Source organism: Emydura macquarii, unplaced genomic scaffold (assembly GCF_026122565.2).
Source record: "Emydura macquarii macquarii isolate MOO-44397 ecotype Brisbane River unplaced genomic scaffold, CSIRO-AGI_Emac_v2 contig_267, whole genome shotgun sequence".
In the NCBI taxonomy this organism is placed as follows: domain Eukaryota; kingdom Metazoa; phylum Chordata; order Testudines; family Chelidae; genus Emydura; species Emydura macquarii.
The window spans coordinates 877008-889191 of NW_027130404.1; the positions used below are offsets into that span (position 1 = coordinate 877008).

The window sequence follows — 12184 nt, forward strand, 5'->3', positions numbered from 1 at the left end:
CATGGGAGAACTGGTCTCTGATTTATGGAAAGAGCCTTTCCACGTCTTTCAGGAATCTGTCCGTCATCTCATGAAAGAAGACCAATCTGTCCTGGATATGCAAGTGAAAAGCCGAGATGGCCGCCAGGTGTACTTTGACTGATGATAACGACAGGCCTTGATGTTTCAAGTGGAGTAAGTACTCTAGAATAGAATGAAACCTGACCAACCTGATTGCTTTCTATGATGAGGTGACTGGCTCTGTGGATGTAGGGAAGGTGGTGGATGTGATATACCTTGACTTTAGCAAAGCTTTTGATACTGTCTCTCACAGTATTCTTATCAGCAAATTAAAGAAGTATGGGTTGGATGAATGGACTATAAAATGGATAGAGAACTGGCTAGAGCATAGGGCTCAACGAGTAGTAATCAATGGCTCCATGTCTAGCTGGCAACCGGTCACAAGCTGAGTTCCCCAGGGGTCGGTCCTGGGGCCGGTTTTGTTCAACATCTTCATTAATGATCTGGAAGATGGGATAGACTGCACCCTCAGCAAGTTTGCGGATGACACTAAGCTGGGGGGAGTGGTAGATACCCTGGAAGGTAGGGATAGGATACAGAAGAACCTAAACAAACTGGAGGATTGGGCCAAAGGAAATCTAATGAGATTCAACAAAGAAAAGTGCAGAGTCCTCCACTTAGGAAGGAAGAATCCCATGCACAGCTATAGTCTGGGGACCGACGAGCTAGGCAGCAGTTCTGCAGAAAAGGACCTGGGGGTAACAGTGGATAAAAAGCTGGATATGAGTCAGCAGTGTGCCCTGGTTGTCAAGAAGGCTAATAGCATATTGGGCTGCATTAGGAGGGGCATTGCCAGCAGGTCACGGGAAGTGATTATTCCTCTCTATTCAGCATTGGTAAGGCCGCATTTAGAATATTGTGTCCAGTTTTGGGCCCCCCACTACAAAAAGGATGAGGACAAGTTGGAGAGAGTACAGCGGAGGGCAACAAAAATGATTAGGGGGCTGGAGCACAGGACTTATGAGGAGAGGCAAAGGAAACTGGGCTTGTTTAGTCTGCAAAAGAGAAGAATGAGAGGGGATTTGATAGCGGCCTTTAACTACCTGAAAGGGGGTTCCAGGGAGGATGGGGCTAGGCTGTTCTCAGTGGTGGCAGATGACAGAACAAGGAGCAACGGTCTCAAGTTGCAGTGGGGGAGGTCTAGGTTGGACATTGAGAAAAAGTTTTTCACTAGGAGGGTGGTGAAGCACTGGAATGGGTTACCTAGGGAGGTGGTGGAATCTCCATCTTCAGAGGTTTTTAAGCTGAGGCTTGACAAAGCCCTGGCTGGGATGATATAGCTGAGGTTAGTCCTGCTTTGAGCAGGGGGTTGGACTAGATGACCTCTGAGGTCCCTTCCAACTCTAATATTCTATGATTCTATGAAACGGTATCTGGTCCGGGCCATTGTAACAGTGGTGGTAAGCCTAGGGTGAAACCTGCAGCTGTGGCTGGGTTCATTTGACTCTGGGCAAAGTGATCTCCTCCACCTCTGAATCTGAGGGGTCATCTTCTGGGGATCATGGTGATGCTGACTTCATCTCGACGTCTTTAGTGCACCAGTAGGTGCAGTGTCCCAGTACTGGGGAGTGGTGCCGGGACTTTGTCGATTAGTGCTGAGCATCTAGGAATTGATGATGATACTCTGGAGACCAGTAGCAGCACTCTGGAGACCACTGCCACGGTTCCAGGGATCAGTGCCGGAACCCTAGCAAGCTGCATCAGGGCTCCAGGGATTGGTACCAAGGGTCTGGCTGTCGGCGTAGGTGAGGGGACCAGTAACAGAGTCCTGGTGACTGCTGCTAGGGCATCGATGACAACGAAGGGTTGGAGAGTGGTGTTGAAGCATCAGGGATCTGTGCGGGCCCCCATCTTTGGCTTGCCTCTGGGCACAGCCTTGGCCAACTGCCCCAGCACAGGGTCTCAGCGCGGAGGTCTCTCCTCCTGAGGAGTGGGTGGAACAGGGAGCCAGAGCAAGTTCTTGGCTGCTTGAAAGGCCTCAGGCATGGATGGCACCACAAGGTGTCGGGTACTCCTACTGCTGCCAGGAGTAGGAGGTAGGTCTCAGGGAGGACTGGAAGCTCTGATGTGTGAGGCCGTAGCCAACCTGAGTTCCGGGAAAGATGAGCGGCCCAGCAAGAGTCTCAGCTCATCCCCTGCTCCCTTTTTGTCCTTCTTAGGGGCCGGGGAGTGCCCTTTTATGGCATGCAGTTTCTTGAGGCCACTTCTTCAGCACCAGTGATGGTGATCGGTGCCAGGATGAAGTCGGTGCTGCCAGGGAACTTCGAGTTGATACCGTTGGGCTGGAGGCGGAGTCCAAGTGGACTCCATTTGGAGTGCTCTCAACTTGATGTCCCAGTCCTTTTTAGTGTGGGGTCTGAAGTTTCTGCGGATCCTGCACTTATCTCGAACATGGGTCTCACCCAGGTACTTTAAGCAGCTCTGGTGAGGATCGTTTATGGGCATAGGCTTCTTACATGAAGCACATGGTTTGAAACCCAAGGATTGGGGCATGCCCCATCCCTTGGGCTATGTCACTGCAGGACTAACTACATCGAACTTTTAATTCTAACTAATTAACTTAGCTAACAAACTATGTACTCTAAATCTACAGATGAAACCACTCATAGAAGGCTTGCCGAGACAAGGACATTCCAGCACTGGTGGTAAGAAGGAACTGGGGAGGAGGGGGTCATAGCACCTCATACCAGTGCATATGCATGCCATTGCAGAGGGTGCTAGAGCCTGCCCTGTAATACCAGTGAGGAAAAAATCTCTGGCACCAGTGCATGTGGCGCGCACACACACCTGACATGGAATGGACATGAGCAAGCATTCGAAGAAGGATATAAATTAATTTAATCCTTTTAGCCAGTCAGTAGAAGACTTTTGTCTAGCTACATGATTATTGAAATTACCCATATCCTGCACTGGATGCATTTAGAACTGTAAACTTGATCACAAAACAAGAGAACAGATTTTAACAGATAGACATGATGGAGGGAAGTGATTAAGACTCTTATTAAACGCAAAACATACATACACATGCTGTCATCTTCCTGCAACCCAAATTTGCTTATGCAGAAGTGAACAGAAGGTCACAGGAAGTTTATTTGTTAACAGTAACTTTGCATGTCAAACTGAAACCTACATCCTTTTATGGTGGACTCAAAATATCACTAAAACTTTCAGCTACCTGCCAATTACTTGAATTGAATCTGTAGTCTGTGGTAACTGAAATCCTCCAATATGATTGAGTTGTTTTTCCCCATGTTTCTATACACACCAAAAATAATAATATGGTTTGAATGACACAGTATATGTGAGGCCTTACCCAGCCTGGATGATTTCATCAAATTATGCATCAAGATTGATGACTGTTTGATGGAGTGCTGCCAAGAGCAGTGCTTAGACTTCTGGGCCCTGCCAGTCACTTTGACTCCAGCTCGTCTACTGTCAGTTTTGACACCACAACTCAGCCCATGAAAGTCAACCAAGACCTGCACTTTTTATTCATGTAAGATTAACCCAGGCAGAGAAAAACCACAATATATGGGGCAAACAACTGTTAGCCACCAAAGCAGCATTTGCAGAATGGCGTCATCTACTGGATACGGCTAGGTACTCCTTCCAGGTTTTTGTTATCTGTCAGAACCTGGAATACCTCCGGACGAAACATCTTAATGTCAGATGTGGTAGTCCCACTACTTTGCCCGGTTTGATTTTGTGGTCACCTATCGCTCAGGAGATAGAAACAAAGTCCAATGCTCTGTCCCGAAAAAATGAGTATCATGGGCTTGGCAGGAAAACTCCCTCCACAGTCCTCAAGGCATTCAACTTTCTTTATGGGACAATAGATAACCTGGTATCTTCCATCCATTCCCTGTTACCCAACCTGATATCTTCCATCCATTCCCTGTTACCCAAGTTTGCCAATATATGCAACTCACTGGCCACTTCAGTTATTTCAAGTCTTGGAACTTGGTTTCAAGGATATTTTGGTGGCCAGGCCTGTGTACCTCTGTCAAGTAGTACATAAAATCCTGTGACCTCTGCACCCAGATAAAATGCCTGTGCATAAGGCCACTCGGTCTTCTCCAACCTCTGCCACTCCATATCCATGTACTTTAGCATAGAGCTGCCATGCTCCTATGTGCATACAGGGATTTTTGAGGTGGTGGGCCTTTTTATCAAAATGGAACTCTTTGTCCCATGCCCTGCTATCTCCAGTGCTTCAGAGACCACTCATCTTTTCCTGGGGAACATTTTTCATTACTATGGTCTGCCAACTGGCATTGTCAGATCAAGGCTCTCAGTTCATTGCCTGTTTCTGGGGGCAGTTTCTAAGACTTCTGGGCACAGAACCCTCCTCTCATCTGCTTATCACCCACACACTAACAAACAGAGTGAGCTAAGCAGGTCCTTCAGCAATATCTTCACTCTTTCATGAACTATTATCAATAGGATTGCGTTTCCCTGCTTCCCCATGTGGAATTTACATATAATAATGCCACCCATGTTTCCACCTCTCAAACTTTTTTCTCCAACCACAGGTTTCACTCAGACATGTCTGTGGGATCTCTGGTTCCCATTGTCGCAGACCGGACTGCCCCCATCAGCCAAGTACATCTAGAACCGAAGGAACATCTAGTGCTTGCCAAGGAGCTGTAGAAGTATGACACTGCCAAAGCCACCCCTGATTTTGCTGTCGGGGACAAAATTTGGCTGTCCGTGTGGAATCTTAGATCAATTTGCCCATCAGCTAACTTAGATCACTAGTATCTGGACCATTTAGGATTCTGGAATGAATAAACCTGGTGGCATTCAAGTTGCTAATATCTAAATTCCTCAGGATCCATCCCTTGTTCCACACCTCCCTCCTAAAGCCCTTTACTAAGTACACGTTTCCCATCCCATTCCACTCTGTAGCTCCTGCCTATCGTTGTCCAGGGCCAGGAAAAGAACTTGGTTCAACAGATCCTGGACTTGTCACAGGTTAGAGGGAAACTACACACTGGGACAGTTATGGCCGTGGTGAATGATCCTGGGAACCAGTGGTAAATATCCAAGCCACAGATCTGGTGCAAATTTTTCACCAAATCTACTCTGAGAAACCAGGCCCCAGGGCCACTGGGAGGCACCTTCAAAAGAGGGGGCACTGTAAGAAATGAAGGCCTGCAGCTGTGCCTGCTCAGTTGTCAGGCAGCAAACCAGTGCAACTGGGCCACAGCAGAACCACCTGATTGGCTAAAGCAGTCAGGTGGCTTGCTCTTAAGCCCAGCAGCTGCATATTGGACACCCCTGCGGATTGTCTGCCTCCCTGTGCTCAACTCACTCCAACCCATGTTTCCGCTTACTCCTGCACTGCTCCGGGCTAGACCCTGCCCTGCACCCAACCCTGTTCCAGTCTTTTCCCAGCTTTGCTTCTACCTTAGAACCAGCCCTGCGCCTACCTGCTTTGACTCCAGGTAATCCAGTTTTGCCCCTAGGTTCTTGGTTCTAACTCCATCTCAACCCTTAGCACTGGCATTTAGACTTTTACCTCAGTTTTGACCTTTGGCTTCAGTCCCCGTATCTGACTCTAAATTAGCCTTGGCCTTAGGCATTCAGACTCCAACCCTAGGCCTGATTCCTGCTCCAACCACTAGGAATGATTGCCCACAAGCCAGTCTCCTGCCAACTTGTCCCAGAAATTGGCCCACTAAAATGTATTTCCTCACCGAACTTGTATCTCACACTAATATCCAGGTATCTGTGATGTGTCTCTAACTCTACATGTTGTGATTTCTGGTTCTTGTGGGAAGTACTACCATGGTGATGTATTTATAGAATCCATTTTTGTTTCCGAAGGTGAAAATAATAAAACAAAATCTTATTTATATGTAATCAATTTCTAGTCAACCAGTGATGCATCAGTCCCATATTTGATAGTAAACTACTCCTCACCATGGTAACTATGGTGATATCTCAAAACACTAAAGGCCATATCCTGCTTGCTTATTTATGTGAGTTATTCCATTCAAGTCACTGGGGCAATCCCCAAGTGGTACAAATTGTCATAGCTCCAATGAAGTCATGTGGAATTACACAAGCAGGGGTAGCAGGATTTGGCTCTAAATTAATCAGGCCAGAATGGCAGGCTGATTAGTAAGAAAATTTCTTTCATAGACAAATTGATGGGTTATCACATAGTCTAATTGAATTTTTTTAAAATATAATTGTTATGTTTGAAGCATGGTAGCTGTGGATCTTCAAGTTAAACAGGCAAAAGAGCACTAAAAATCTCAAAAGCTGTATTAAGTCACCCTGTGCGTAAAATAGTAGTTAGATTGCTAGAAATATTTTTGTAATATAGTTATGTCTAGAGAATGAAGTTCTCTATATCACATAAAGCTAGTGTACCTGTATGACTCCGAATATGGACTCTTAATGTTCCGTTGCTTGCAAACTTCTGTCCACAATACGGGCAAATTTTCTCCTTTTCCCCAGTGTGTGTCTAGATGGGTGAGGGAGGGGGGGGGGGAGAAAAAAAGGTCAAAAAGAAAGGAAGATTTTGCATAGCTTTAAAGAATTAGGCTCCATGGAAGAATAAATATACTTGACATTGACAATATTTCTTTTCTTTTTTTCCTTCTATTATACTTTTTTTCCCCAAGCTTATTTCCTTCCACAGTCGTTAAATATTTGATTCCACACCATCAGGCAGAGATTCTAAAGAATTAATCATAGATATCCTTTTAGTCCACAAAATATTTGAAGTTTCTAAACTAGTCTCATTATTGATTGTAAAATAAACCTGTTTATCAAATCTAACTAATTTCATTGAGTTAAATAGCTTTGTTTATAAGAGTTTGATTCATCTTTATGTGATTTTGCAAATACTCATGATAAGAGAGGGGGAGGGAGGGAAAGTACCTATTTTTCAATGCGAAAGACTACTTCCAGTACAAAAGAGGAAACAGTGACTTGATTTCTTCAAGGCACCTCTAACCTCAATAAAATGAGCCCATTGCTTAAAAGATTACATTTCTGTCTAGTCTCATTTTATTGCAAAATAGAATAGAAAGAGTTTGATTGGGCCTGCAGATTATTTTTTCTCTAGGAAAAAGAACTGAAATTGATGTTATGAAATTTCATTTGGAGAAAGGGTGTGGGGAGATTAGTGACACACAATTTCTGGTTCCAACTGGCTTATAATAATGAGATCTAATTGTAACATCGTTTGGAATAGAGTTTAAGTATAACTCAACTAACATGAACAGTCCTACAACATACAAAATTCTAATTCAATACACATAGGTTGTTAGATTGGACCCTATACATTTAATGCATATTACATATTAGATTCAGCCATTTATGGAAATTTCTGTAAAATATTTTTGTGTATACAGTATTTTGATATGGACCTACTCAAGTATATATTTCAGGGTATGTTTGTGTTAACTGTCAGCTATTGGAAGAGAAAAAGTTTGCGGCCAGGCAAGAATTGATATAAACCAAGTATGAAAAACTGTGGGCACAATTTCAAATTCTACACAATTATTTTCATATGCATCTCCATTTGCAATACAACTCATGATGTGAAAGACTGCGTTCTCGTGGTATTTCCAGTTTGAGCCAAACAACACAATGCTGGAGATCTTATAAAACTCAGACTTTCTTGAGAGACTTTCATGAACATAAAAGTTAGGATAACCACCCTAACTGTTGGATATTTAGCAACATCTTTTGAGGTTAGACCACAGTTAACTATTTTTTATTCAGCATACTTTTCATACAAAAATTGTAATCTAACTTTTGAATACTCAAAATTGATTGGCCCACTATCAGCTGGCTTAAAAACGGGGGACCCTTAATTTTGTACACATTTTGTGTAAAAAGATTAGCTCTACCATCATATACGTCACCTAAATTGATTTCAGTGACATACATACATTAATTCAGAAATCAAATCTGAAATTTCCATCAGATTCCCATGCTTCGGCAATACTGTAGACAAGAAATTATAGTTATTTGGAGTTATTTTTGCATGCAGTTATGTTTTCAGATTGTGCTTCCTACTCCTAACAGCTATATTCCAGTTTACCTAGATAAAAAAGTTAATATTTTTATTGTATAAATAAGAAAAATATTAGTTCAGGTAAGTCAAAAGGGTGTGTGTATGTACACTAAATTCCCTATGGATAACAGAAGAGCAGACTCTTCTCCTGTGAAAACTCTGCTTTCATTATTATTTGAAGGAGCAGCAAATTTCTTTAATGTCAACTTTTCTGTATTGTATTATCAGATATGTTTTACCTTGCAAACACTAACTTGTCTTCTTGAAAACTCAGTATAACTGACAATCTAATTAAGACTATAAACTTCATTATCAGTCATACACGGAGATATAAAACAGATGACTTTCTTGAAGTCCCTTCCCTCCTCATAATTCTATTCCTGCAATTAAAAATTCAACGTCCATGTTTACTTTCCTTATTAAAAGCCTTAGTGAGATATATACTGTTGACACAGCTCAGTTTAGCAAATGCATCAGCACAGAACCATAGTAGTATCAAAGAGTTAAGATTGTACTTACTAGCCAATACCTTTACCTATCAGCTATAAAAACCAATCTTGAGCGACGTGCTGAGCCTTTGCAACTTTCACTGACTTCAGTGGGAACTAACAACATTCAGAATTTTACAGGAGATGCTCAGTACCTTGCATAATTTGCTCTTTTATGGATAGAATGCCATACTGGCATACTGCACAACTATTCTGAAGGGACAAAACTACCACCCTGAACATAAAGAAAACAGAAGGACCACTTTGCAGTGAAAACTGTGGGCATGGGTTCTTGCAGATTTTCACATACCGCTCTAAAGCCCTAATTCAGGAAAGCACTTAAGCATGTGCTTCACATGCTTAACTTTAATATGGATGTTTTCCTTACCTGGGGCCTAACAGTATATCTAACTAACCTGGAGAAGATGCTCTCTTTTCAGTAACATGGAATGTTTAGGGCCAAATTGACAGCATAGATTGATTTAGATTGAACAGCAATTTATTCCACAAGCAAGCATATTTACGGAATGTGACTATTTATTGTGGAAGGTACTTTTCAAAGACAGTAAGACATCAAAATCTGGCCCTTGTTTATTTATTTACCGATTATTGAGGGTAACAATCACAGTCATTTGAAGTTACTTTGACTGTACTTGTGTCTAAATGTGTGTTTCCTTACTCAGTGATAGCAGTAGTCAGGATTATCTTGACAAAAATGTTCTCAATACAAAAATAAAAGCTAACCTCAAAATATTAATTATGAAAAAGCAGAAAACATTCAATTAACTCAAAAACTGATTCTCTTCCAACAATGAAAGGCTGAAACATCTGAATGTATGTTGTGAAAGTTGTTGGAATTAAAAGGGATTCTACCTAACAGTAGCTAACAGCTACAATGTGAGAATCACCATGTTACCTCACAAATAAACTCAACACTGGGAAACTCCCATCTCAAAAGTACCTCCAGCCTTCTTTTCTGAATAAAGATTTATCAGGTGTCTATCCTTCTCTGGGGATTTGGTTGAAAACATTAACATTCTTCCCTAAGGACTACTGACTGCACTTCAAATGGGATAGCAGAGATAAGATTACCAAACCATTCATCCCACTGACAAATTCAGTTTTTAAATCTATGCATTTAATTCTTCACAGGTCAGGAAATTATTTCGCATTTTGATTGAAAAATTTCAGCCATTATAAAGTTATACATTCTTTATTCTTCTGTAATACCTTAACTCATATGGTATGCATTATACTGTAGTTGAAGCTAAAGAAAATGGGATACAGTTTCAAAATTCAACAGACACACACTTTTCACTCCATGACGCTAAGGATATGAATGTTAAATCCATCTTGATTAGGATAAGGTTATTTAGAAGTTTTATGCATCTTTTATGGCAACATTGGGGGATTCCAGATAGACAACTACTAATTCATTCCAAACAAGCAAAATCACAGGATTTCCTGAAGCAATACATAACTTCCACAGGGGTTCCTGGTTGCTCAAATACATGGCCAGTCCTACTTATAACAGCAGCACAAAATAGTAGCAGTTACAATAAAGAATAAATGTAACAGATCAAATGCATAAGGGCTAGGTACTTGTAGTTTTTTTAAAATAAAAAACTACTTATCTAGTTTTTAATTACAAAACCCAAATATTTTTAGGAATAAGTTTAAAGTCTGGTATTTATTTATACAGACCCTTCAGCATTTTCCCCTGCATAATCAGACCTATGTTTCACAAATAAAATCATCGACAGACCTCAGTTTGACAGTAGTATTTATATTTGTCAAATAATGAATTTGATTTGCTTTTAAAACAAAATTTGTTATATGCAAATTATGAGAAATATCTTCCATCAGACATCAATGCTGTAAAATTTGTACCTACAGTTTTCAGTACTGTTAATCACACCGATAAAATATAGAATTACTTCAAACATCTGCATGGGTGCAAGCTGAGCTGACTGACACCTCTCAGATCTGCACACAAAGCAGCTGCGTTTGCAACCACAAACTCTGTCTTTTGAGGAGAAACATGATTGTGCCCACAAATTTAGAAGCCATTTTCAAAATGTAGACTCCTGTAATGATGTCTGTGTGCATACATAGATACATATGCATACACACAAATATGAGTGTATGTGTAATGTACAAGTATTTCTATAACATTGATCACTGTAGTTAGTATCAGCACACTTCTATAAATTATATAGGTTCAAATCTACCTGCACAAATTTACCAGCATAGGTTCAACAAAGAAAAGTGCAGAGTGCTCCACTTAGGAAGGAAGAATCCCATGCACAGCTATAGACTGGGGACCGACGAGCTAGGCAGCAGCTCTGCAGAAAAGGACCTCGGGGTAACAGTGGATAAAAAGCTGGATATGAGTCAGGAGTGTGCCCTGGTTGTCAAGAAGGCTAATAGCATATTGGGCTGCATTAGGAGGGGCATTGCCAGCAGGTCGCGGGAAGTGATTATTGCCCTCTATTCGGCATTGGTGAGGCCGCATTTAGAATATTGTGTCCAGTTTGGGGCCCCCCACTACAAAAAGGATGTGGACAAGTTGGAGAGAGTCCAGCGGAGGGCAACAAAAATGATTAGGGGGCTGGAGCACAGGACTTATGAGCAGAGGCTGAGGGAACTGGGCTTGTTTAGTCTGCAAAAGAGAAGAATGAAAGGGAGTTCCAGGGAGGATGGGGCTAGGCTGTGCTCGGTGGTGGCAGATAACAGAACAAGGAGCAACGGTCTCAAGTTACAGGGGGGGAGGTCTAGGTTGGACATTAGGAAAAAGTTTTTCACTAGTAGGGTGGTGAAGCACTGGAATGGGTTACCTAGGGAGGTGGTGGAATCTCCATCTTCAGAGGTTTTTAAGCTGAGGCTTGACAAAGCCCTGGCTGGGATGATATAGCTGAGGTTAGTCCTGCTTTGAGCAGGGGGTTGGACTAGATGACCTCCTGAGGTTCCTTCCAACTCTAATATTCTATGATTCTATGATATGTAATGCAGCAATGAAGGAGCAAATATTGCCGTTTCATTCAAACTTTGAAAATAAGAATTAAGCCTAATTAAAATCTATCATCATTAGTACAACTCTGAAATGTTTATGTACTTTGAGAAATTCAGTTAAAAGCAATTAGAAGAAACAGATGCCAAAATCTGTAATTGAGATATTTTGTATGGTATATTTACATCCTGAATATTTTCCATTTTTTCCACAAACCATATTAGTGTGGTGATCAGAATTCTGTACTATCTGCCATTTCAGCTATTTTTAAATGAAGGCATAACGAATTTCAGAAACAAAACGATATATACCATACAGTAGTTTCTGATCCTGAAATCACTTCTCAGGTCTTACACATGCAAAGCTCCTATGAACTTCAATAGGAGATTTGCCTTCAAAAAGACTTAATAAAGGTTTTCAGATCAGGGCCAATGAAGACATGCTTTTGAAATTAAAATTAATGTTTTAATAGAAAAAATAACATAAAATAAACCAAAAACTCCAAAGACAACCATAAATGCATCTTTTTAGGCCCAGATCCTGAGATTTGTTAAGTGTCCTTGTCTCCTACTCATTCCAGTGGGAGTT

General features: G+C 41.5%; 1 protein-coding gene across 4 annotated transcripts in view; it reads right to left on the minus strand.

Moving 5' to 3' along the window:
- The window catches only part of PRDM5 (PR/SET domain 5), a 146244-nt gene that overhangs the window by 51666 nt on the left and 82394 nt on the right, over window positions 1-12184 (minus strand). For all 4 annotated transcript variants that reach the window (XM_067549263.1, XM_067549255.1, XM_067549248.1 and 1 more), the window contains one exon: window positions 6442-6535. In XM_067549263.1, coding sequence (XP_067405364.1) covers window positions 6442-6535 — 94 coding nt within the window. The remainder of the gene's footprint in view (window positions 1-6441; window positions 6536-12184) is intronic.